The following is a 27,339-nucleotide window of genomic DNA, read 5'->3' on the forward strand; positions in this document are numbered from 1 at the left end:
GCCAGGGGTTGAGCAGTGACCACCCCCCAGCACATTGGGAAAGTTGGCACCTGTAGCTTCAGCCCCGGAGTCGGTGCCTATACTGGGAACCGCATATTAACTTCTGAAGAGCCGCATGTGGCTCCGGAGCCACAGGTTGGCCACCTGTTCTAAGAGAATCTGTAAACTTTAATACTTAAAGTATTTTGAAAAATGAAAATCTTTGCAAATAAATGTAAATGAAAGACTTTACAGTATCACAATTCTGAAGTAAGACAGACTCAAGTTTAGTTTTAGATTAGGTTTCCCTGAATCCAAAACATTTTGAAGAAAACTGTTTGTCACCCAGCTTTGCAGCTCCACTCAAATAATGTTCAAGCTGATGCTCCTCTAAAAGCTGACAAAGATTCTCCTTATGGATAATATAAATCTAATAGGATGTGTTAAAATGCAATATCAAAAATACACACATTAAAGATGTTTACCATGGTGGAACCTTTTTGTGACTATGTAAAACAAGATTCAGTTCATTTTTGGATTTGAATTTCAGACATAAATAAGTGTATAATATTTTGGATAAAAAGGAAAGAGGAGCAAAAAAATGGTAATATGCATGTTTGACTGGGAAATGTGCTGATTCTGTACATCTCCATGTGTTTTCTTGCCTCTGAAACATAAAACATTTTAAAAGCCAGTGGTGCGTTTCATACCAATATTAATTATCCACGTGAGTGCAGAGGGTGAAACTCTGTCCTCACTGACATCAATGGGAGTTATGCCATTTATTTCAATGGAGCCAGGATGCCACACAAAGTTACTCTGCATAGAAATAAACCACACATGTTAGTGGTTGTTAAATTTTTACAGTTTTATACTGAAGCATCACTTTCCTTCCTTGTAGAGGGCCAAATCCTATTTGCCTTACTTATTATGCAGGGAGCCCTGTGATACCAACAGGACTTCTCAGAAGAGTACATCAAAGAGGATTTGGCATAAAGAAATACTTTAAACATATAGCAGGGTAGCATTGCATGTACTTTGATCATACATGCTGCTGGTAAAAAAAAAAAAAAAAAAAGAGAGAGAGAGAGAAAGAAAAGAAAGCCGGGGGGAGGGGGTTAGGAGATACTGATCCTTAGTCTTTATGAAATATCCTTGAGGAGCAGCAGTAATGTGTCCCTAGACAATTAAAATGAGAATCGCTTTGAATATTAATCTGTGCAAAGAAAAACAAAACTAAATGATAAATTATTAAACAAATACCACCACTTTTTATTAATAGCTGTGTTAATATTGAGATTGGACTCTTGAATTTACCTCTTCTGGGGCACCACTCTGTTTCCTCAAATCAGAATCCATCTGCTTAATATCTTTTTCCCAGCTTTCTAATTCTCTCACAAAATCATGCAGCTCTTCAGCATTTTGCTTCATTTGCAGCTGTAGCTCCAGTGCTTTATTTGGTGAAGTCATTGTTACCTGTTGAATTTGGGGGAAATAGGTTTTTAATGAGAATCAAAAGCATTTACTGAAGAAAACTAGTTTCAGTAAAATGAGAAAAAAAAATCATGTCTGAACTCGACTGAACTACTTTGCATGCATGACTGAATCTTCCCACCAGTATGAGCAAAGACACTGTGAGAAAAAGTAAGGAGACGAGAAGAGAACAAGTTATTAAAATGAAAAAAAGTTATAACTTTTCTGACATACCGCAACATTTCAAAAGAAAGAAACAAGTCATGTTTTTCAATTATTGTGAATAAGGTGTAGTGCCTCTTTAAGGAGCAAGTCAAGGAGGTATCCAGAAGGTGACAACTATGTGATCTTGTATTAAAGGAAATGTGTCTTCAATAATTTTTCAATACATTGTAGTCACACCATCTTGTGTGAAAAAACAAGGAAATTGGCTTTTTAAAGTTAACATTTAACAAAAAATCTGCAACTATAAAATGTACTCATTCTATAGATGTTACCTCGTGTCTGTGTATGGGTAGAAATTTGACCAATTTAATATATTTAGGTAGGTTTAAATATGCACATTCATTTTAACTACCAGGAAGGGGGAGGCTCCCAGAGGTGAACCGCGGCCACTGGTAGCTGCTGGGGGCCATGCCTGCAGACGGTCAACATCAGCAAAATGTCTCACAGCCCGCCATCAGATTACCCTGACGGACCGCAGGTTGCCCACCACTGCCACCACACCCTTGTCAGTTAGCAGCTGGTTTATGCCCTGAAATGTGGTTTTATCACTTACAGAAAAAAAAAATATTGTTTACCCTATCCAACATCACTGTGGATGTTCAATATTTTTGAACCCTGCTAAATTCCAGGTCTTAGTTTGTGGTGATGCAAAACAAATAGTTGATTATTGTTCAACTGCTATGTAAAAAAGTACTTATTTTTATCCATTTTAATTCTGTTTTCTTTACATTTAATTTTATATGCCCTTTGGTCCTGCATTGTGATAGAAGGTAAACAGAAATATCCAATTCACTGTCTCTGATTCCAGTCACTATTTTGTATATTAACGTTATGTCCCCTGTTATTTTTATACTATCTCTTTACTCTTTCCACGCCTTCAAATTTTCAGAGTCCTAGACTCCTATTTCTGGTATATCTGTTTTGAGACAGGATGACCAGAATTTAACATTAGATAGCCTTACTTAAAACAAAGATAATATTTTCATGATCATTAACCCACATTCTTTATACAGTGTAACTTTTTGCTTGCTTTTTTTTACCTCTGCTGCACACTGAACAGATGCTCTCCTGGAGCTATCCTGAATGATGCCAAGGTAATTTTCCTAAATTGTTACAATGAATTTAGAACTCAGTGGAACATAGGAATTGCAGCATTGGATCAGACCCATGGTCTCCTATCCTGTCTCCAAAGTGACTGGCACCAGATGTTTCAGAGGAACTGCAAGAAACCCAGCAATAGACACAGATGTGGGATAATCTGTCTTCCATGAAGGTTTTATCCTAATCTGTAAAAATTAGATTGTTTTAAACCTATACAAATGAAGTGTTATATCATCTCTTATTTTTTTGGTAACCATTAACTATAACAACTCTGAATATTCTTGCTATCTGTATAAATATCTTTGAATCCTGCTAATTTCTTGGCCTAAGTGACATCCTGTGACAATGAGGTCTATAATCTAATTACGTGTTGTGTGAAAAAAAATCTCTTAGTACTGAAATTTGGCACCCTTCTGTTTCTCTTGTTCTTGCTATTCTATAGCCTGTTCCTTATGCTTCCTAACATCTTGTTTGTTGCAAATGAGCAGAGGTCTTCATTGAGATGAGCACACCAATGCTCGGGTCCCTTTCTAGCATTGATCCTGTTAATTTTGAACCCTGTAAAGTGTACTAGCATGTTTAAGAGTTTGGAGGATAGGAGCCTAAGCAAAAAACTTGGAATTCCATTGCATATTAAAGTCTCTCTATTTATACCTCTCAACACAGAGGACAATAAGAGATATTAATTAGGGAAGCCTTTAACCAGGTGAACACAGTAAGGGTCCTTTCTGACCAAATTATGATATTTTGGCTTGTTATTCCTCAGGCATGTGCTGAAAAGAATTGCTGCTAAAATTAATGTATACACTTACATACATAAGGGAAGTGGGGAGGAAAGGATGGTTTATGGTGGACCAATCACTGGATTGGGAGTATCATAGACTTTAAGGTCAGATGGGACCATCGTGATGATAATTTTATCGTGATGACCTCCTGCACATTGCAGGCCACAGAACCTCACCCACCCACTGAAATAGATCCCCCTACCCTCTGGCTGAGTTACTGAAATCCTCAAATCATAGTTTAAAGCAGGGGTAGACAACCTATGGCATGCGTGCCAAAAGTGGCACGCGAGCTGATTTTCAGTGGCACTCACACTGCCCGGGTCCTAGCCACCGGTCCGGAGAGCTCTGCATTTTAATTTAATTTTAAATGAAGATTCTTAAACATTTTTAAAACCTTATTTACTTTACATACAAAATAGTTTAGTTATATATTATAGACTTATAGAAAGAAACCTTCTAAAAATGTTAAAATGTATTACTAGCATGTGAAACCTTAAATTAGAGTGAATAAATGAAGACTCGGCACACCGCTCCTGAAAGGTTGCCGACCCCTGATTTAAAGACTTGAAGTTACAGAGAGTTCACCATTTACACTAGTTTAAACCTGCAAGTGACCTGTACCCCATGCTGCAGAGGAAGGCGAAAACCCCCAGGATCTCTGGTAATCTGAGCCAAGAGAAAATTCCCAACCCGAAATATGGCAAGCAGTTAGACCCTGAGCATATGGGCAAGACCCACCAAGCAGATACCCACAAAAGAATGATCTGTATTAACTCAGAACCCACGCCATCTAGTGTCCTATCTCCAGCCATTGGGCGACTGCCAGTATCAAAAAAAACCCATGGGCCATGTGCCATTGTAGGCAGTCCTGTGATACAAGCCTCTCCATAAACTTATCAAACTCAGTCTTGAAGCCAGTTATGTTTTTTGCCCCCACTGCTCCCCTGAGCTGTTCCAGAACTTCACTCCTCTGATAGTTAGAAATCTTTGCATAATTGCCTTTGCCTAAACTTGTTGATGGCCAGGTTATATCCATTTGTTCTTGTGTCCACATTGGCACTTAATTAAAATGACTCATCTCCCTCCCTGTTATCTAGTCAGGAGACCTAGATTCAATTCATAGCTCTGCCACAGACTTCCTGTGCAATCTTGGGCAAGTCACTTAAACCTTGATCCACAAAGGTACTTGAGTGCACCTAAAATTCAGCTTTAGGCACCTAAAACCCAGTTTTAAACTCCACCATGATCCATAAAACTCCCACCAAAGCCCACAGGTGCCTAAACGCACTTGGTGCCTAAGTTTACAGGTTCCCTCTGCACCTAAATTTCTACCTCTGGGCACTTACACTGCTGCTTCACTCTAGGCATCTAGATGCCTAATGATGCACAAACCAGGAAAAGATAGGCATTCATCTGCCTATCTTATGCGCAGAGACCAATCCGGAAGGTGGACTCAGGGTACCTATCAGATCAGGTCCCATTCAAAATCTGCTCGAAGGAGTTTTCTTACAATATTTAGCCCAGTGGTCACCTGGGATGTGAACAATCCAGGTTCAATTCCCCGCTCTGCCAGATTGGGAGGTAGGATCTGACATCTCAGGAAGATGCCCTAATCACTGAGCAATGGGATATTTTGATATGAGGTGTGACACTGTATGCAAGCCACATGCCAAACGATATAAAAAGCAGCTGCAGCATCTCCATTTTATCTTCAATCCTGCTTCTTACCTCTGGAGTAAGTTCTTTGCAAACTGAAGTTCTGAACAAAGGACTGAATGACCCAGCCAAGCTTTGGATGTGTTCCAGAGAGGGATATAAATACATCTCTACCTCGATATAACGCTGTCCTCAAGAGCCAAAAAATCTTACCGCGTTATATCGAACTTGCTTTGATCCACCGGAGTGCGCAGCCCCGCCCCCTCTGAGCACTGCTTTACCGCGTTATATCCGAATTTGTGTTATATCGGGTCGTGTTATATCAGGGTAGAGGTGTATCATTTTTAAAAGTACCCGTTTAAACTATAAAAATTATATTGGTTAACCATTTAACCGGTTAACCAATTTGGGCCTCACAATGCCTAGGATGGCATGTCTCCCCTCCCGCTTGCCCCGGACAGATGGGAAAGGGCAGTGGGATGCAGGACACAACAGGCCTAGCCAGGAGAGCTTGGGGCAGTTGAGGGGGCCCAGCATACCCCTTACATCCTCACTAACCAGGAAAAGGGAGAGGAGCCCCAGGTATCTAGTTTGTCCCGATTGGCCTCCACAGATGCTCCATGCCACCCCAGCAGCAGCTTCCTTTCCCGTCAATTATCAGCCAAAACCGCAGCACCGACCAGTGCGTCGTCCGCCTCCGAACTCCTTCCAGTGGCACAGGGGGGATGCCGGGGCCTACTTTACCCCCAATGGGGCCTGCAGCCCCTGCCCCCCCCAGCCTAAATACACTCCCCCTGCCAGGCTGGCAGTTTACTCGTCCTGCTTACCTGCACTGCCAGGAGTTTCTTGGCCTAGCGAGCGGCATCCTTCCGCAAGGGTCCTCACCCCTAGGTCTGTGCAAGTATTTCCCCTCAGGTCTGTGGGGCTGGAGGGATTGTTTTTACAAACTAAAACAGGACCCTCCTCACTGCTGGGGCGAAGACCCCGCTGGGCTAGAGCGTTAATATCAACGTGGCCCCTTTATTAGGGGGCTGGGCTCCCAGTGATCTCTCATGATGCCTGCCCCTTCCTGATGCCAAAGCCACCTCTTACCAGCTTCCCAAATGGCACCTCTGCTGCAGAAGAACCTGTTTGAGATCTGCATGCAGGCCCCAGCCCTCAGCAAGGACTTCTACCAGCTGATCGGAAGGAGATGGGTGAACGATGGAGGATTAACTGTAAAACTAATACTTATTGGTTTACCGTTTAACCATTTAATATTTTATATCCCTAGTTCCAGAGGGACTTTCAAGCCAGCCAACTCACCAATATTGCTAAAGACCTGATATATGGACTTCGAAGTCTTATGTATGTATCTGACTTGGACCATTTAGCAACTCTCTTCTTGTTCTTTTCTTTTCTAATAAACCTTTAGTTTTAGATACTGAAAGATTGCCTGGCAACGTGGTATTTTGGATAAGATCCAAACCAATATTGGCCTGGTAATGTGGCTAGCCCTTTGGGGTTCAGAAGAACATTTTGTATAGTGAGCAGAGTTTTTAAATAACTCCTCACCTTACTGGAATACAATAAAGGGAGCTGTGTGATTTCCCCCCTCCAGTTTCTTGATAACCAGTGTGGGGAATCAGAAGCCTGGTTGGTGAGTCTAACGTCAGTGTTCACCACCATTTTTGAGAGCATCTGCTCTCCTTTTCGCAGCCTGCCCTGACTTTGGCATTTTCAGTGAGGGCTACCATAGGCACGCCATGTCACATGAGGCACCCTCAATCTCTGCTGTGGTAGCTGCTCAGCTTTGGATAAATACTTAAATAATCATTGGAGCAGGGAGGCTGGACCTGAGGTCTCCTAGGGTGCCCTACCAGTTTACAGAGTCAGTCCATTTTCTCTGTGGCCCAGTGGCTATTTAACCATTGATTCGAAGTGGAGCAGCTTCAACAGAGAAGACTAAGAGCACTCATCTTATTATTCCAAAAGATGGGTTCTTGGCTACAGATCACTAGCAGAGACAGGTGCCTTCTCACTGCCCAAACTGAGGAACCTACCCCTGTGAGAGCAACTAAGCTTAGGACACACACACCCCTGGCTATTTCAGGCAGGTTTCACCTTCCTAGCATGCTGGCTCTGTAGCTCTCAACCTTTTCCAAACAACCCCATTCAGAAGTCTGATTTGTCTTTGAAACCCAAGTTTCACCTCATTTAAAAACTACTTGCTTACAAAATCAGACACAAAAATACAAAACTGTCACAGCACTCTATTACTGAAAAATTGCTCACTCTCTTGTTTCTATCATCTAATTATAAAATAAATCAACTGGAATATAAAATTTATACTGACACTTCAGGGTATGGTATAGAGAGCAGTATAAACAAGTCACTTACTTTGTACTGACTTAGCTAGTGCTTTTTATGTAGCCTCTTGTTAAACAAGACAAATCTCTAGATGAGTTGATGTACCCCTGGAAGACCTCCGCGGACCCCTGGTGTAGCTCACAGTTTAAGGTGTCTAACTCTCCCAGGCATCGTAGCGGCGTCTAGGCTCCTGACTCGGGCCCAGTGGCTCCCAGGGCTGTTCCTAGGACGCTCGGCGTTGCGACGCCTACCTGCCTTTGTTGACGCCAGGCCCCACCTCAGTTCCCCAGCTACATACAGCCTGGCCAGCAGCGCTGCTCACAGCCCGCTGGTGCCCCGAGGGGCCAGACGCTGCCCTGATGAGGGCGGGAAAAGGGACAGTCCAGGGGCCTGGCGCCTCACGTGCCCTCAGCAAACGTGGCTGCTCGAGCTCATGCCCCGACACTCGCCCCCCGCCCCGCAAGGAGACCAGGGACCCAACCGCCCCGCCCCCGGACAGGTTGAACCCGCCGCCCCGCGCCCTGCAGACCCCACCTTGCGCCGCCTCCTCCTGCCGCCGCTAGCGCCGCAAACCGCGGCCGGCCCTTCCCAGAGCGCACCGCGGCTGGGGCTGGAAACAGTCCCCCGCGCGTCTAGTGCCGGCGGCCGTGACGGGGCCTCGGCCCAGCTGCCGCCCGCGCAGCACCGCTCCGCGACCACTCACCCCGAGCGACCGTTACCTCTGGTGTCATGGCTGACAGCGCCGCCCCTCGGCTCGCAGCACGTGGTGCGCAGCCCACCCTGTGATTGGCGGGGCGGGAGTTGACCTTTGCCCGGGAACGGTCGCTGCCGGGGGCATGTCTCGAACCCGCCCATGAGCGCCCGGGGAAGCGAGCCCATGGATCGGAGCGAGCCGCGGCCGCCGCCGCAGGAGGGGGCCGAAGGGGAGGATTTCGGTTACCGGCTCTTCCCGGAGCGGCGCAGCGAGGCCAAGCCGCAGCGCAGCTTCCTGGCCACCAGCCTCCTCACCTTCAACCACAAGTGCCAGGTGATGCTGAAGATCGCCCTGAACACAAGTAGGCACCGAGGGGGCGCTCGGGCCCTGTGGCCGCGGCGGGGTCGGCTCTGAGTGTGGGGTTTGAGGGGCTGCCAGGCCGGGGGCGCAGAGCTTTTCCTCCAGGGGCCGTGTGTAATTTGCTACCAGTAGCAGTTACTGGTATTAAACTGCTGTCTGACCTAATCTGCTACTGGGACGGGGTAGCGAACTGTAGCCAGTAGCAGTTCCTGAGCGGTGAGGTTGTTCTTATTTGCTGACTTGTCCTGATTTGCTCAAACCTGAGCTTGGGGTGGGATGGAAGCAAAGTCTTCAGCTTCCAAATGACCCTGCCTGGTGTACATAATAAGTATCAATTACTTCTTTATAGAGTGAGGTCATTTAAACATCATTTATTTTGCAGCTTCATTTACTGTGTGACAAAACATAGCAAGTGCAATACTAGAAACACAGATGTCATTGCTAAAACTACTAGCAAGTATGTATACGTATTTTCAATAAGTATTTGTTATTAAAATATAAATTAAATATCACAGTGACAAGCATCTGCACAGTAACTAAGGTAAATGATGAAGTGCTAAGATTGGTGGGCAAACTTTTTGGCCCAAGGGCCACATCTGGGTATGGAAATTGTGTGGCGGGCCATGAATGCTCACAAAATTGGGGTTGGGGTGCAGGAGGGGGTGAGGTCCCTGGCCGGGGTGTGGACTCTGTGGTGGGGCCAGAAATGAGGCGTTCAGGGCACGGGAGTGGGCTCCAGGCTGTGGTAGGGGGTTGGGGTGCAGGGGGGCATGAGGGCTCCGGCTGGCGGTGTGGGCTCTGGGGTGGGGCTGGGGATGAGGGATTTGGGGTGTAGGAGGGCGCTCTAGGCTGAGACTGAGGGGTTCGGAGGGTGGGAGGGGGATCAGGGCTGGGACATGGGGGAGGGGTGGGTTGGCTGGGGGTGCAGGCTCTGGGGTGGGCCTGGGGTTGGGGTGCAGGAGGGATCGAGGGGTTTGGAGGGCGGGAGATGGATCAGGGCAGGGGCTGGGGGCACGGGAGGGGCTCAAGGATGTAGGCTCTGGGCGGTGCTTATCTCAAGCAGCTCTCGGAAGCAGCAGTATGTCCCCCCCTCCGGCTCCTACATGGAGGCGCAGCCAGGCCTCAGGGTGCCTCATGGGCGGGGCGCTCACAGCCAGTGGCTCTCCGTCCCTGCTGCTCCTGACGGAAGGCGCGGCCAGGCAGCTCTGCAAGCAGGCATGTGCCACACTGCCTCTGTCTGCAGGCGGCGCCCCCTGCAGCTCCCATTGGTCGCAGTTCCTGGTCAATGGGCTGGAAGCCATGGAGTCAACACTCGGGGATGGAGGACAGAGGCAGTGTGCCTGCAGAGCCATCTGGCCGCGCCTCCGCTAGTAACAGCTGGGGTGGGGAGCTGCTTGCGGGGAGCCGCCGGAGGTGAGTGCCCCCCATCTGGCACCCTGTGCCCCAACTCCCTGCCCCAAACTCCCTCCCAGAGCGTGCCCCACAGTCCCTCCCACGCCCCAGCCCCCTGCTGGCCCCACACCACGCACTATAAATTGGACTTTCAGCGCAGATCAGAAATGCCAGTTTATAGAGCTTGCCGGCTGGTGAAGTGCTGGGTAAAAGAGCTTTTACTATATTGATTTTGGCAGTGCAGTGGGCGGAGATGGAGGGACATTTGGATTTTTTGGCATCTGTGAAGATGTAGGAATTGGTTTAATTGTGAGTAACTGGATGTTTCTGTTTAAGTGATAACCTCTTAAAAGCCTCTTCATTGTTCTTGGGCTTTTGTCTTGCTATGTAACGTTCCTTATTCATCTTCCATATCTGCACTAATTCTGGTTAAGTAAATTAAGAAAATAACCTTCCAGAAGTGGCTGCTATATGTTTTTTACCCAGAAGGCCTTTTTCTGTAGATTGAGGGCATATACTAACTCTACATTTAGTCGCTGTTGTTCTACACTGAGGCTGAGTGTACAGTACAAGTGCTACAGCACTGTAGTGTAGACACTCACTACAGTATCGGAAAGGGACTTTTCTCGTCGTCGTAAATCCACCTCTCTGAGAGGCCACCACTAGGTCGACCAACGTTTTAGCGTAATGTCAGACCAGACCTCCACTTAAGTTCTATACAGGAGTCAGAAGTAGTGGCCTCTACACAAACATTTGCTATTTAAATAATGTCTGTGCGTGCCCTGCAGTGAATTGAGCATTGTATGGCTTTGAATGTCATTTTTTATTAATCTGAATTGGGACAATTGTAAATTGACTTTTTCATCCAGTGCTTTTCCAAAGTCACAATGCACTTAGTTTAAGATGCAGTGTCACTTCGTCACCATATAATTATTAATTGCATAAATCTCACTTCGTAATTCTCTTATATAATAAAAAACTGAACTTTACTTGTTGCACAAAATTTTGTGTAGAGAAATTGATTGCAGCACTGTTTTTCTAGGTCCATATGCTCAACTTCTTCTTGATGCTATGAAGCAGTCTGGCTGGTAGGTCAACCTCTGACTTGTGTGTTCTGTATTGACTTCTATAGTGATCCTTAGCAATCTTATTTAAAACTTGCCTCTATAACTTCATACTTCTTGACCTTTCAGCACTGTTCATGAAGATCGGCACTTTGCCTGTGAAGACTGTGATGGGTGTGTCAGTGGAGGTTTTGATTCTGCAACATCACAGGTGGGCGTTGATTTTTGACTGTTTTAATACCCTACAAAGTGAAAAAGAAGCTTGCAAGAACATGTATTTTATAATCAAAATCAGATTTTTAAATAATGTTGGAAGTTTGTTTAAATCCATAAAAGAAAGTTAACTTTAAAATCGGTAGATCCATGCTTGTGCTTAGATACTGATGCTTCTTTGTAAAGTGCTTTGAGCTCTGCTGATGAAAAGCACTATGTAAGAGTTATTATTTGGAGATAACGCCACTAATATTAGTACACCGCAGGTTGAAGTGATGGTTAATGGAGAAAAATAGTGGGATCCTCAAAGTCCTCAGTGATGCAGATGACCTGCCCGGGATCTTTGAGGGACTATAGGATAAATATAAAATGAAAGAATTAGGATTAGCTTAAATTTGTTTAAGGAAATATGAGTTATAAAGAAAGACCCTGGCTAGTATTTTCAAGGCCTTTTTTCTACTTGCTAAGGGAGGATGTCTGGTTCAAAGAATAACTAATAAAATAAAAGAGAGTTTCTGAAAAGAAGGCCTCTAATCGACAGGGGTGACTGCAGATGGTTTTAAATAAGAAAGAGAATCTGTCTTAAAATGAGCTAGCATGGCCTTAACAACTCCACATACCAGTGTTACCTAAAAATTAGGGCCTATGTAAACCTAGATGCAAAGGAAAAACCATTGATCAGCAAGAAGAAGGGGAAGAGATTGTAAATCTTATCTGGATTAAGACTGGAAATAAGTGTGCACTGTCTCAAGTTGTTTTTTAGCTGATGTCAGTAATTGGCAATGACATCTCTTGATTGTTAAAGGGTATAAAAAGTAAACTTTTAATGGGTTCATTGCTAATACTTGCCTGACCATGTTGGAGCCAACCAATGTGATGGAATACATCCAATACTCAAGGAGCTGACTGAGGCGATATCTGAGCCATTAGAAAAAAGATGGAAGAGATTCCAGAGGATTGGAAGGGGGCAAATATACAGTAGAACCTCAGACTTACGAACACCTTGGGAATGGAGGTTGTTCGTAACTCTGCACAAAATGTTATGGTTGTTCTTTCAAAAGTTTACAACTGAACGTTGACTTAATACAGCTTAAAACTTTACTATGCAGAAGAAAAATGCTGCTTTTAACCATTTTAATTTAAATGAAACAAGCACAGAAAGTTACTTTACTTTGTCAAATCTTTTTTTTTAAACTTTCCCTTTATTTTTTTAGTAGTTTACGTTTAATATAGTACTGTACTTGCTTTTGTTTGTTTTGTTTTTTGTTTTTTTGGTCTCTGCTGCTGCCTGATTATGTACTTCAGTTCCCAATGAGGTGTGTGGGTGACTGGTCAGTTTATAACTCTGGTGTTTGTAACTCTGAGATTCTACTGTGGTGCCAATCTATAAAAAGGAAAATAAGGACAACCTGGGGAATTACAGACTGGTCGGCTTACGTTCAGTACTCGGAAAGATAATGGAGCAAATAATCAAGCAGTCAATTTACTTATTATCTTTTAGAGGTTTGCAACAGTCAGCATGGGTTTGTCAAGAACAAACCACGTCAAACCAATCTAATAGCTTTCTTTGACAGAGTGAGTAGAAGATGTGGTATATCTTGACTTTAGTAATGCTTTTGATACTGTCCCGCATGACCTCATAAACAAACTAGGGAAATACAACCTAGATCAGGGGTGGGCAAACTTTTTGGGCCGAGGGCCACATCTTGGTATGGAAATTGTATGTCGGGCCATGAATGCTTATGAAATTGGGGTTGGGGAGCAGGACGGGGTGAGGGCTCTGGCTGGGGGTGCGTACTCTGGGGTGGGGCCATAAATGAGGAGTTCAGGGTGCGGGAGGGGTTCCAGGCTGGGACATGGGGGATGAGGGCTCCGTCTGGGGGTGCAGGCTCTGGGGTGGGGCTGGGGATGAGGGGTGCAGGAGGGTGCTCTGGGCTGGGATTGAGAGGTTCGGAGGGCGGGAGGGGGATCAGGGCAGGGGCTTGCGGCACGGGAGGGGCTCAAGGGTGCAGCCTCTGGGCGGTGTTTATCTCAAACAGCTCCCAAAAGCAGCAGCATGTCTCACCTCTGGCTCCTATGCAAAGGCGCGGCCAGGAAGCTCTGTGTGCTGCCTTGTCCTCAGGTGCCGCCCCTGCAGCTCCCATTGACTGCAGTTCCCGGCCAATGGGAGCTATGGAAGCAGTGCTTGGGGCAGGGGAAGCGCGCGGAGCCCCCTGGCTGCCCCTAAATGTAGGAGCTGGAGGGGGGACATGCTGCTGCTTCCGGGAGCTGTGACGCACACGTGGAGTGGCCCCTGATCCTCCTGCCCGCCTGGAGTGCAGGAGCGGAGCAAGCCTCAGACCCCACTCCCCAGCAGAAGCTTGAGGGCCTGATTAAATCGGCTGGCAGGCTGGATGTGGCCTGCGGGCTGTAGTTTGCCCACCCCTGACCTAGATGGAGCTATTATAAGGTGGGTGCATAACTGGTTGGAAAACCTTTCCAAGAGAGTAGTTATCAGTGGCTCGCAGTCGAGCTGGAAGGGCATATCGAGTGCGATCCTACAGGGATTATTCCTGGATCTAGTTCTGTTCAATATCTTCATAAATGATTTAGATAATGACATAGAGAGTACAGTTCTAAAGTTTGCAGTACTTCATTTAAGAAGCAGCAATCAGTTGCACACATACAAAATGGGAAATGGCTGCCTAGGAATGAGTATTGCAGAAAGGTGGATTACAAGCTAAATATGAGTCAACGGTGTAACACTGTTGCAGAAGAAGAAAACATACTGGGATTTAACAGCAAGGGTGTTCTATCTAATGAAGACACAAGAAGTAATTCTTCGACTCTATTCTGTGCTGATAAGGCTTCAACTGGAGTATTGTGTCCCGTTCTGGTGTCACGTTTCAGGAAAGATGTGGACAAATTGGAGAAAGTCCAGAGGAGTGCAACAAAAATGATTAAAGGTCTAGAAAACATGACCTATGAATGAAGAATGAAAATATTGTGTTAGTTTAGTCTGGAGAAAAGAAGTTGGGGGGGGGGGGGCGGGAATATGATAACAGTTTTTTCAGGTACATAAAAGGTTGTTTCAAACTATCAGGATAGTTAAGCACTGCAACAGATTGCCTAGGGAGGTTATGCAATATCCATCATTGGAGGTTTTTAAGGTTAGATGAATATCTGTCAGGAATGGTCTGGTTATTACTTAGTCTTGCTTTAAGTACAGGGGACTGGACTAGATAACCTACTGAGGTCTCTTTCAGTCCTCCACATGTATGGTTCAATGACTATGGATCTAAGAACCCCTGGGTTTAGCCCATTTGTAAGTATCTTGATCAAATGCTTGTAAAATGTTTTTTTGTTTGTTTTTGTTTTTACTATAGGGATATAGTAAAGGGCTTATTAGTTAGGCTTTCAGGCATGTTTAGAGCAATTATATAAATACTATTTGACCTTTGAATTTAATAAAGGAATTATGGTTAAGTTAGTGTTGTTGTGGTTGCCTGCATAAATAATTCCAACAGGATAGGGAGAAATTGAAAGCCAGTAATACTGTTCAAAGCTAATATACTCTTGCAATGAAAATTCCTTTAACTTTTTTCTAAAGACTTCCTATATTTTTGTTCTACAGATTGTTCTATGCCAGAACAATATTCATCAACAATCCCATATGAACCGAGTAGTTACACATGAACTGATTCATGCTTTTGATCACTGTCGTGCACATGTTGACTGGTTCAGCAATGTCAAACATTTAGCCTGTTCAGAGGTAAGTCAACGTGCTTGTCACACATGAGTAGGCTTCTTTCTTGAGTCTGAGTGTTACTTACTGGTGGTTATTAGAGGTTTTGGTGCTAAGCCAAACATTCTGTTCTATCCAAACATAATTCAGTATAACTCCCTTCTTCCTTTTTTTTTTTTGTTCTTCTGTTGGTTCAAACTAGAGACCAGATTTGTTCAAAGTACAAGTTGAAATACTATGTTTTGGAGTTTAACCAACAAATGTAATACATATTTATCTGCTTCTGATACGTAATAATGTTCATTTAATCACGTTTCAATAGCTACAGAATAAAAACGTGTAGATGATAGTACAGTATTTATAAAGTTCCTTTTTCTACAAATATTGATATTTTGCATAATCTTCATAGTAGTATGTTAGAATTCAAAAGTAAGGTTATTAACAAAAGTGACTCTTCCTGTAAAAATATGTACTTATTATTTTATTGACTGTAGCCTTAATAATCATAAACCTCTGTTCATGACACTAATCCTTTCCTGGAGAGTGGTTATTACCAGATCATTATTGAGTGGCACATAGTTGCTTGTGTAGCATGGAGAACTTGATGGATTATGAAACGAAACTAAGCTACTTACACAGGTTACTAATAGTTGATTTTGGAATATGAACTAGAAATATGTGAAGTATATTTCCATGTAAATGTCATCTCTGTCATTTTGATAAAGTAGAAAATTTCCTCACTGTAACACAAAAAATTATTCTATGCCAATAAAGATAATGTAAATATATAGAGCTAAATGGTGTCTGTCATTTTAGTTTAAAACATTTAGGAATACTTTCCAAGAACTGTAAAGAATGATATCTAGAGTTGATAGCAGAAACTTACAGGTTTCATTGTAAAACTGCAGATTCCGTGATCTGCCCTAATGAGAGAAGTAACGTAACGTAATTGCTACAAAAAGGTCAGATTTTTATAAAGGTACATGAAATTGTATATCATGTTTGCATTTGTTTTACCTGGAGAAGATGCACTTTAAGTGGAAGTCAGCTGTGATTTATTTAATTCTTCTTAGAAATGAATTTGGTTTAGTAGCCACATATACAAAATCATTAAAGCCACCCTGGAATTCAGAAATTGCATTATCTGCATACCTGCTTTTTGTCTCTAAGGGAATTATAGAGTGCCAATCAAAGTGTCTACGTGCTGAATGTAAAAAATTAGAACTTAAGATTTAACACAAGATTGGGCTCATGCTTTTCTGGGAATTGCTTGCTTGTACTTTTTGGCCCATTTTTTTGTATCCAAACAACTTTTGCCATTTCAATCTTTTTTTTTTAAATTCACCAGTACAAATACTAGCTTTTTCCTCTTATGAAACAATGATTTATTTTTTTCTACACCTGATTTCTATAATCTTTTAAACCTACTAGAGCAGTGTTTCCCATCCCAGAAGGTAGGCTATACCAGGGAAGCCCCAGACTAGACTGGAGGAGGGAGGGAAAGTGCAAAGCAGAGGAAGAGAACATTGAGGGGTAGAGAAATGTGCATGTCTCTAAGTCTGTACTTCTCTTAATGCAGCTGTGTTCCTGCTACTGGAAAATGCAGCAAGTGGTTCTTTGAAAGCCACTTGCCTGCCTTCCTTGCTCTTATAGCAGCCCCTAATGCACATGGCAACAGGAGCATTTCACAGGGTTTTCAAGTTCAAGCAATGGCTCACAGAGCTAATTTTTTCTTCTCTACTCCCTGATCACTCATTTCAGCTGCAAGAGCATGTGTGACTTGGCCCCCCGGAGTCACCAGTGGATATTCCCTCCAGAACAATATGTAGCCTTGTATAGAAATGAGGGCGGGGAGGGGTTACTGTGAAAAGAAAAAAAGGCAAAAAAGTACAGGAGAAAGCAAAATCAGGGGAAAAGATGGTGGTCAATGAACCGTGCCCTGGCATAGCTGACACCAAGAGGGCAAAGAAGGGTTCAGTCTTTCCCAGTTCAGCACAATGAGGGAGAATCCACGAGAAAAATACTGGAAACTACTTCATTATATTAAGAATTACTGTAATGCTCTGACTGTTCCATTTATTTTCTGTGGTCTTTTGTTTTCATGATAGATTCGAGCTGCTAATCTAAGTGGAGACTGCTCACTCATAAATGAAATGACCAGATTTAAATTTGGATTAAAACAACACCATCAGGTAAAGAAGACTGTGCCTTGTAGATAATGCTGACTTACGTTAAGGAACAGTACTGCATGGCTTTGGACTTTATTATTGTAGTCCATCAAGCAATATACCACCTCCTATTAAATTCCTAGCCACAATCTTACCACAGGAAAGCGAGTAGATGACTGGAAATCATTTTAATCTTTTGTATAACTTTATATTGCCCACCTACCCATCCACCCATTCATATCTGACTTTCCCCTCGGCTTCAGTCCTTTTCCTCTCTGCCTCTCCTAGCTTCCCCTTCCTCAAGCCATCCCTACATCTGTTTGTCTAAGTTGCCTCCGTACCACTGTCCCACACTCCCCAACTCCCCACCCACCTCCCTTAGCTCACTCCTGTATCTGAGGTGTTGGCTGTCATTCTTGTCAATTTCATGGTTCCGCTGGGGGAGCCTGACTGCACGGAGGAGTGGGGAGCTGAGAGCCATGGGGAGGAGGGTGCCCTGGTGGGGAGCCAAGAGCACAGGGAGCTGAGATCCCAGGCGGGGAGCCGGGGAGCTGGTGGGAGGCAGCTGGGCTCCTGGCGGGGAGCTGCATGCGGAGCTGAGAGCCCACCTCACCCCATACGCACACTGCCCTTCTTAAGAAGTAAGTGCAAGCACTCCTTGTGAGGATGCACACCACTGACGGAAGGAGGATTGTGTGTACATGAGCCACAACAGTAGTTACTGCAGTGGCTATAAGTCGACCTAACATAGGTTGACTTAAGTTTTTAATACAGACATGCCTCCAGTGTCTCCTCCATCCATTGTCCTCTTTACAGTTTCTCCTTGTACCTGGCTCCTCTCCTTCCTTATATATGTCTCCTAAGGAGGAGGGAGAGAAGAAATTGCTATTGGATGGAAGCCTGATTGGTAATGACTCCTGTGACAGGTTGGATCACAAAAACCCCCTTGGGGCTGCCAACTGATGTGCCAAGACTACTTCTGCCCCTGCTTTCCCTGTCAGCTTGGGATTCCAGAGCCCTGCGTGGATGTGCCAGACACACTTAGCAGCACAAACACAGACCCAGGTCTGAACCACATCCCACAAACTTCAGGCTTAACTGAAAGCAACTTAAGAAGTGTTCCTGTCTTTAACACTCAAATGCCCAACTCCCAATGGGGTCCAAACCCCAAATAAATCCGTTTTACCCTGTATAAAGCTCATAAATTGTTCGCCCTCTATAACACTGATAGAGAGAGCTATGCACTTTGCCTCCCATAGGTATTAATATATACTCTGGGTTAATTAATAAGTAAAAAGTGATTTTATTACATACAGAAAGTAGGATTTAAGTATTCCAGGTGATAACAAACAGAACAAAGTGAATTACCAAGCAAAATAAAATAAAACATGCAAGTCTAAACCTAATACATGATACATGAAACTGAAGACAGATAAAACCTCACCCTCAGAGGTGTTCCAGTTAGCTGCCTTTTGCAGACTAGTCTCCTTCTAGTCTGGGTCTAGCAATTACTCAGACCCCCCCTGTGGTTACTGTCCTTTGTTCCAGTTTCTTTCAGGTATCCTTGGGGGTGGAAAGGCTATCTCTTGAGCCAGCTGAAGACAAAATGGAGGGGTCTCCTGGGGTTTAAATAGACTTTCTCTTGTGGGTGGACACCCCTCCCTCCCCCTGTGTAGAATCCAGCTACAAAATGGAGTTTTGGAGTCACATGTCCATGCATGACTGAGTTCCTTAACAGCCAAGCCACATTCCTGTGAAAGCTGGGATGTGGATTGGCGTCTTGATTGGGCACTTACCGAGAATAGTCTTTTCTCAGGAAGCTGACCAACTGCTTCACTGAAGCTATTTTAAAATTAAACAAGCATACAGTACATATTCATAACTTCAAGTACAAAAATGACACATGCATGCAACTAGGATGAATATATTCATAACCTTTACAGAAATATGTTACATGGCATATGTAGCATAAAACATATTCCAGATATGTCATATATACATTCATAAGCATATCTCATAAAGCATTATGGGGTGCAACATCCCAACTCCTCTTTGTCCCCTGCTTCTATTGCTCCCAGGGGAGGGGCAGAGGCAGGCAGGGATGGAGCTGAGCTGGCTGCAGCCTCTCCTGCCTGGTCAGGATAGAGCAGCGCCTTCTGGCAGTAGGCTCCTGTGAGACTCCTACTCTGTCCAAGAGCTAAATGGCAGCTGGCAGGAAGAGGAGAGATGGCTGAATGCTGCTGCACAAAGCAGCAGCCTGACTGCTTTCTGTCCATCCTGCTATCCTTGCTCCTTCCCTTTCTAGCCAGCCAAAAGTTTGGGAGACAAATATGTTGTTGATTCCCTCCATCCTACTTTGAGAGCTTCCAGGGACAGGTTGTCCCTATAATTAAGCCTGGATTCTGTTGTTCAACTCTTTGTCTAGTCATTTACACCTGTGCAAAGTTATAGCATTCTCATTTGGTATCCTTTTACATTCACTGGCATGGAATACTACTGTGTCTCTACTCCAGTCCCTGGAATGCCCTGAGCCGTGGAGGCCTGACCACTCAGTGATTGTGCAAGAGGCTTCTCTGGGTCAGAGGTTGGGAACATACCAGGGATTTGCTCCCTTCCCTCAGCAACCTTTGCATTGTCTCTGTCCGTTTTCTACCAGCTTTTGTTTTCCTCTATCATTCTAATTTGGGTAGGAAGCCTCTGGCCCTGAAAACAGATTCCAGAGCTGTGCCATTGAAGATGGAAGGGCTCTCAATGAAGGACAAAACTGAAAGGAGAACACACTTTTAAAAGGGTTACATTTTTTAGAAGAAAAATTCCCACCCAAAAAAAAAAAAAAAGATATTTGCATTGGTAGAGCCAATGCATTTTTTAAAAAAAGGCTAAATTAGGGGCTTATGGTTCTTCCAGCTCCAATTACTGCTTAATACATTAATTACAGTGGGTAGTCAGTAAGAACAGAACAAGAATGACTAGGGTTGACCAGAAGTGTCTTTTGAGTTGCTATGTATGGAAAGACTCAAAAGGATTAAAAATAAATTAAAGCCAGTTCAGAATATAAATTTAGTATAGAATCAGACATGCCTCCCCTTACTCAGGAAAGGCTCCCCTAGACTTCAGTGGGACTTTTACTTAAGTACAGATTACTGGACTGAATTTGAATAATCTATTCCTGGCTGACCTAGAGCAGCAGTTACTGACTGTGGCTTAAGGATCTTGTGTATCCTTTTCTTTTTTTTAAGAGGAAAAGCCTAATAGGTAGCAGTTGCTACAGAAAGGTGGGATCAAGGAAAAGAAGCACGTGAGAGGAGAGCGATGGCAGAGGAGTCGATTCCTTTACATCTTCTATGTTATGATAGTTGAAAAAGGGCTGTTCAACTTTGAGCAGATTTTCTCGTGTGTGAATGTCTAAGTTTTACAATTTTTTTTACATAAAGCCAGAGTTTTAAACTGCATTTGAATTATTGCTAGTCAAAGAAAAATAGCATTTCTTCTTATTATATGAAGATTTAGATGCATAATGAAAATTAAATAGTTAATTTTAGATTGAAGAAAAATACATTTAAATGATCACAAGTTTGTTTTTAAGATCTGTCTACAGTAACTCCTCACTTAACATTGTAGTTATGTTCCTGAAAAATGCGACTTTAAGGGAAACTATGTTAAGCGAATCCAATTTCCCCATAAGAATTAATGTAAATTGGGGGGTTAGGTTCCATGGAAATTTTTTTTTGCCATACAGTACAGTACTATAGTTGGGAGGTGCCCCCACCTTACCCCACACAGGCACAGCCCACTGGCACTGGAGACAATGAGGCAGGCAAGGAGGCTGAAGATGCTGTAGGATAGGAGAAGCACGTTGCGCAGCAGCAGTGGCAGCTTTCCCTACTCTGCAAGCACCAGGGGCGGGGAGCTCAACCCTCGGCCCGCCCACGCCCATGCCACCCCTTTCCCCAAACCCCCACCCTTAACCTGCCTCCTCCTCCCCTTTTACTCCACATGCCGCGTCCTCGCTCCTCCCCCCTCACTCCCCTGCCTCCTGCCTGCAGCAATCAGCTCGCTTGCAGCGTTCAGGAGGGAGTGGGGAGGAGCGAGGACTTGGAGTGCAGGCTCCCCCTTCCCTCCCCTGCCTCCTGCCCACTGCAATCAGCTGGTTTGCAGCGTTCGGGAGGCAGAGGAGGGAGGGGGAGCCTATGTGCCGAGTCCTCGCTCCTTCCCCCTCCCTCCTGAACGCCTCAAGCCAGCTGATTGCTGCGGGCAGGAGGCAGGGGGAGAAGGGGGGGGAAAGCGCTGATCTGCAGGGTCTGCTGGCAGGCAGGAGGCGTTGGGGGGGGGGGGGGGGCGTAGGGGAGCTGATGGGGGGGGGGGGGGCGGGGCTGCCAGCTGTGGACAAAGCAGGCAGCCAAACGACATTATAGCGAAGCATTGAACAACTTTAAATGGAGCATGTTCTGTAATTGAGCAGGGACGCAAGATCGAAACAACGTTAAGCGAGAGGACGTTAAGTGGGGAGTTACTGTATTTGGAATGGTGTCAGTTTTCTGTGATACATAATTAACTGTAACCTTTATGTTGATACACGTGCAGTAGGAACTAACATTTGGATAGATCTGTACAAAAGGGTTTGTAACTTGTGACCTTAAATCCTCAAATTGTAACTACAATTTTTTTCTCCATTTCTCTTAGACCTGTGTACGAGACAGAGCCATTCGCTCCATTTTGGCTGTTAGAAAAGTTAGCAAAGAAACAGCAGAAAAAGCTGTGGATGGAGTTTTTGACTCCTGTTTCAATGATCATGAACCATTTGGAAGAGTCCCACATAGTAAATCAGATGCCAAGTATGCTTACAGAAACTTTCAGAACCGGGATCGATATTATGCAAATTTGTAAAGGTGACTGTTAACCATTAGCAGTGCTGTCACACTGAAAACATAGCGCATATACCTGGTGCTGGTGGAGAGAGGAAATTCTGGCAAGTAAACTACAATTTTGTATGGAAAGCTTACACAAAAGCCAAGTTCCACTGATGAGTTATAAATAATTGGTGTAAATGAACAAAGCTGTAAACCGTATATTTCCTCGCTTGTTTTTCAATGTTTCTTTTGACATATCAAATTTTTAATCCACACACTTCAATTCATGTGTAAATCTGCTCAGTCCAATTAAGAACGTTTCAAAATGTCTTATCTTTACTGAATAAAGTGATTTAAGATGTTCAGATTTTTACAAATTGTGTTGTGTAGCTATGTCTGCATATGATAGTGATAATTGAGCATTCCTTTTTCAAAGTGGGTACCTAAAGTCAGGATCTTAAATCCACATATGGGCACTTAAGGCTAGATCCACAAAGGGATTTAGGTGCTTAACTGCTGCTTCAGGTACCTAAGTCCAATATTTAGATCCTCAAAACCTCTGCTTAGCTGCTGCCAAACCCTGTAGGTGCCTAAATTTGCTAGGCACCTACATTTTTGCTGGTAGGCAGCAGTGCCCATGCTCAAATTTTGACACTCAACACCTAAGCCCTGGCAGGATTCACAAACTAGGCATTCCCCTGCCTAACTCGCTGATGCAGTGGTAGTCCTTAGAGGATGCCTACGAGATTGGGCTCCATACAAAACACAGCTGGTGGTGGTGGTGGTGGTGTGATTCCAAACATGGGTGTTGCAACACTGAGCCTAAGTCTCCTTTGTGAATCTTCCCTTTAGGGCTTGTCTACACGGCACATTAGTGTAGAACCAGCAAGCTTGTAAATTCTAGTGTGCACCAGCATGTTGCACACAAACTGTCTGTTTGGACCCTGCTGTGTGCACTAAAAGTTATCTAGAGCACATTGACAGAGTCCTACTTGAAACACGACTATGTCAACACGCAGCAGGGTCCACATGTGTCAGTTAGTGCACAACTCACTTATGCATGCTAGAATTTACACCCTAGCTGGTGGGCAATAATGTACTATGTAGACAAACCCTTAGACTCCTTTGAAGATCCAAGCCCTAAATAAATGACTAGATTTTCAAATGAGCACAAAAGCTCACACTGAAGTCAAGGGGAATTTCTAGGCATTCAGTTTTTGAACATTTAACCATGTATTTAACTTAAGTTTAGGCACCCACTTCTACAAATCTTAGTCTGTTTTATGCTGTTAGTGGTTGTTTAAAATAGTGACTTTTTCTTCTACATTTTTTAAAGAGGCCAACAAGATACTCTTTCATCTCAGGGGATTGCTTTACAAATATACAGTTTTGGCCCTTCTCCCATGCAGAGTGCTCCATGCCGTGACTTTTGGGGCTCTTCTCGGATGTAGGAATCTATCTGCCCATATTAAATTACTGAATCGCAACCTAAAGGTTGGTCCTACACTTAAAACTTCTTATGGCATAACTGTGTCAGTCAGGGGTGTGAGAAACCCCACGCCCTCTAGAGACATAGCTATGCCAGCATAACCACCAATGTAGACACTGCAATGCTAAGAGAAGATAGCTATACAAATACAAATCTAATCTTTTCCAAAGCTAACTATAATATACACATGCAAACTGTTTCACAATCCTACTTAGCAACAGTAACTTGTTCAATTTCAAAGCTATTTTACAACTATTTTGATTGGAACCTATTACAAAACAAGAACACATACTAATGCTTTGTCTACATTACACAGCTTTTAGCGACATGGCTGTGTCGCCACTGCCGTGCCGCTAAAAGTCGAGCAGTGTAGCTGCTGTTTGTCGGCTCTCCTGCTGACAAAAAACTCCCATCCCCAACGAGCAGCGTTTGTGTTGTCGGCAGGAGTGTTCTCCTGCTGACAACGCGCTGTTCACACTGGCACTTGTGGCAAAACTTTTGTCTTTCAGGGTAACACCTCTGAAAGACAAAAAGTTTGTCATTCAATTGTCAGTGGAGACAAAGCCTAACAGTCTTTAACAGTCTGTGACAGTCTTTAAAGCACATACACAAACATGGACATGCCCTTACTAATTAAGTACCCAGTTTCAGGAAGTAATCAATTGAGTGATTTGGGTTGTCACCAAAAGAAAGTGTGTGTTACTTATCAACAGATCTTTGCTCAGCTGTCAGTTTTCAGCTCAGTCACTATTCACCACAGGAGTTGATGCCGCAAATACAGGCGGAGCAAAGAATGGACATGACTATAGTCTTTGCCTGCTAGCACATCAGGACATCTGAATTCCTGAAAAATAAAAGACAGTTAAATGTGCCTATCCAAGATAGCCGATGACATCAAGTACTTAGGTGGCCAGCTCTGTCTTCTCCCTTCCAGGTGTCTTCAGCTTTCAGGAAGTGATGTGTTGAAGGAGCCATTTTATCCCATTCCTGTCGGGTGGTCCAACTTGGCTCCTCTGGTTGGAGTGCTGCTGTGGACCAATTAGATGATGACCCATACTTCTGCCAAAGATTTGAAATATTCAGTCAAAATGAGAGTTGTCCTCTCATCATCTAATCAGGGAATGAGACATCATCTTTGGGCTTTTGCAACTGGGGTTGAAAATTTTCCAGTCTCTTCATACAAAACATCTTGTCATACCAGCTTGTGTAAGACAAGTTAGGCCATAGCTGTTGGTACAACCATCTTGGGACAAACATTGAGCATGGGTTGGGTTGCTCTAGTCAGTAACTTACTTCTGCAATTCGCTTTCCGTGGGCTGCTCTGTGGTGCATTCCTTGGCAAACTTTACAGGCTGTGCTTGTTCAAGGTGCAGTTTTTCCATCAGCACTCTACTAGCTGCTGACATGTGAAGTTTCAAGTTCATATAATTTATAAAGTCCCAATGCATTCTTTGATGTTCTTTAAACTGGTCTTAAACAGTCCATTGTACAATTCAAAGTCACTTCAAGAACTGTTCTCCAGCAAACTGGAACAGGTGTATAAATTTTCCATTTCTGTGCTCCTTGTTTTAATAATTCTAGGAACCTTTTTATGCATAGCTGAGCTAGAGCTCTACATTATTGATTGATTATTCCACTCTCATTGTGTCTTTATAAGATGCTATTTGGTTTCAGTCCTTTTTATTTATTGCTTTTTTCAGCACATGTGTATTTCACCAACTTGATAGCATAAACATGCTTGATTGCAAATATTAGCCTTGTTTCTTCACTTTATCACTAAACTAAAAGAACTCAATATGAATGCAACCTGCTTCTCTCCTTAACAGGATTGCCCAAGAGGTAAACCCTGTCATTAAAGTTTGCAATATTTTGCCCCAAGCTGTATCCCTTGTAGCCAACTTCCATTTTAAAACATATAACTTTTATGTAATCACAATAGTCGATTCAATCTGATTCCCTATTCCCCCTCCCCACTATTTTATATGGCAATATACTATAGTATCTTAATATTTGATAGCTATATTCCAATTCATTATTTCACACATGGGGGGAAAAGGAAGTCTCTTTAGCTGTGTCAACAGTACTCTTGTGAAAGGCTGCTGAAACTATGAGTTTCCTTAGGCTATTTGGAAAGTGAAGAAACCTTGCCATTAAGAATTGTTTTTTTATTCTCTGAGCTTTCTGTCTTGTCTTTTCTATAAAGCCTCGATGCCAACACAGTTCTTAAGTAATAATAACTCTCAATTTTGGGGCCTTAACCATTAGAAGGGGTTATTGTATTTACTCCCTTTGAGCCACTGGCCGATCTTGATCTGTTAGGAGTCCTGGTCTTCATCCTGGCTTTCAAGTCCTGTGTGGAATAAACTCAGATTACTTAAGGCCTCAATTCAGGAAAGCATCAATGGGAGTCAAGCATATGTTTAAGTGCTGTCCTGAATCAGGGCCTGAAAGATCACTTCTCTGTACTACCACAGCTAGTGACACTATTGCTTGATAGTAAGAGATTCATGAGCAGCAACTACAGAATTTTCGCAGGATCTGGACCTAGGCATGGAACTCTCTGCCACAAGAGGTGAGAAAGACCACAGGTTTCACAGTATTTAAAACTAAATTGAAAATATCTCTGCAAACTAGTTTTCTTGCAGTAGGTATGACACACACAGAGTAATAACCTCTTAAATTTAAAAATAGCATTTTTTTTTCAACAAGAAGAGAGATGCCATCACTGTAGTCTATGTGGACCATCATACCTTGGGCTTGATTCCCTGCTGCCTTCCAATCAGTTTAGTCATTTACACTTATGCAAAGTAGAGGTCTTAGTAGTGTTTGATGCCTGTTTTGCACACGCTTCATAGATGTAAAAGACTACACAGGGGCAAGGCAGTGGAGAATCAGTCTCCAGATTGATGTAGGATGCAAGGCTATTGACCAGTTGGTCAAATGTGTTCTCCACAGAAAACTCTTCAGATGAACTGCTAAGAATCAAATCTGTGCTACAGATCCTAATTCACTTCAAATTAGAAAGCTCACCATTAATCATCCAGTGAATCACTTATGGACTAATTCTACAACTTTTACATTGAGTAACATTCACTTGTGTGAGTAGTCCCATCACCTTCAGTGGGACTACTCCCACAAGTATTACTCAGTGTGAGAAAAGGTTGCAGTAATAAGCATTTAGAGAAGACAGCAACTTCACCAGTTAGCAGGAGCAGATTCTGTATCATATAGGCTTTTTTTTTTTTTTTAAACCTCAGCAACAAAGCATTTGGAGGGCAGGATTCAGAGATTGTGGCCACAGACATGGTCAGTGCTGATCCAGAGGAACAATGGAGCAGGTTAAAATGGCATTGGAATGTCAAGAGATTTTATTTAAGTTTTTTGTTCTATGCAAGTATGATGAGAAGCTGCCCCACATTCTCAAAGACAGCATATGTGGTTAGTTGGTAACATTGCTGCTGGCGTTGCCCATTGATGCAGTCCTTTCACGATTACATCCTAGCTCTCTTGGAGATGGTATAATCTAGTCCAAGACTCCCCAAAACCTGTGTTTTCAATAATTTTTCAGAATTTCATGTGGAGAGCTACTAATCTTATTTTCTTCGAGTAATTCTATCAGTGACTTGCTGTTGCATAGCCACAGGTTGCATAGTGGTTGAATATCCAGCAGAATAAAATGGTTAAAGAAAGGACATAATACGTATACTCCTATGGAGAAAATTACACATTGAATTCTAAGCTTTCCTTCTTTGATGTAATCTAACTAGACCTTCTGCATTTTCTAAAATCCCCTGTGGATCACAGATGCCTTGGTACA

At 43.5% G+C, this 27,339-nt stretch overlaps 2 protein-coding genes across 15 annotated transcripts in view; one reads left to right on the forward strand and one right to left on the reverse strand.

Moving 5' to 3' along the window:
- RPAP3 (RNA polymerase II associated protein 3) overlaps positions 1–8,359 on the reverse strand; it is a 38,588-nt gene extending 30,229 nt beyond the window's left edge. For 2 of the 8 annotated variants that reach the window (XM_024100613.3, XM_065557908.1), the window contains exons 1-2: positions 7,599–8,158; positions 1,297–1,455 (exon numbers count right to left, since the gene is read on the reverse strand). In XM_024100613.3, the coding sequence (XP_023956381.2) occupies positions 1,297–1,449 (153 nt within the window). In that variant the 5' untranslated portion in view covers positions 1,450–1,455; positions 7,599–8,158. Of the gene's footprint in view, positions 1–1,296; positions 1,456–2,717; positions 2,897–7,598; positions 8,242–8,271 lie in introns of those variants that run through there. The other 6 variants (XM_005297966.5, XM_065557912.1, XM_065557909.1 and 3 more) reach the window with 6 other exon arrangements.
- ATP23 (ATP23 metallopeptidase and ATP synthase assembly factor homolog) lies at positions 8,351–22,410 on the forward strand. Of its 7 annotated transcripts, XM_065557928.1 has the most exons (8): positions 8,351–8,627; positions 9,005–9,079; positions 9,866–10,035; positions 11,057–11,102; positions 11,208–11,289; positions 14,905–15,042; positions 17,124–17,207; positions 21,867–22,410. In XM_065557928.1, the coding sequence occupies exons 1-8, from the start codon at positions 8,422–8,424 to the stop codon at positions 22,068–22,070; spliced, it is 1,005 nt and encodes a 334-aa protein (XP_065414000.1). In that variant the 5' UTR covers positions 8,351–8,421; the 3' UTR covers positions 22,071–22,410. The 7 variants fall into 7 exon arrangements, with proteins under 7 accessions (XP_065414000.1, XP_005298021.3, XP_042712338.1 ...); XM_024100616.3 differs by lacking the exon at positions 9,866–10,035 and having other exon boundaries at positions 8,455–8,595; XM_024100615.3 differs by lacking the exon at positions 9,866–10,035 and having other exon boundaries at positions 8,484–8,623.
- The last annotated feature ends 4,929 nt before the right edge of the window (positions 22,411–27,339 follow it).

Source organism: Chrysemys picta, chromosome 1 (genome assembly GCF_011386835.1).
Source record: "Chrysemys picta bellii isolate R12L10 chromosome 1, ASM1138683v2, whole genome shotgun sequence".
NCBI lineage: Eukaryota > Metazoa > Chordata > Testudines > Emydidae > Chrysemys > Chrysemys picta.

Coding starts and splice junctions, on each gene's coding strand:
- ATP23 (XM_065557928.1), top strand. CDS start 8,422: ATGAGCGCCCGGGGAAGCGAGCCCATGGATCGGAGCGAGCCGCGGCCG. Junction 11,103..11,207: donor GCTATGAAGCAGTCTGGCTG/GTAGGTCAACCT, acceptor TTGACCTTTCAG/CACTGTTCATGAAGATCGGC. Junction 17,208..21,866: donor GATTAAAACAACACCATCAG/GTAAAGAAGACT, acceptor CATTTCTCTTAG/ACCTGTGTACGAGACAGAGC.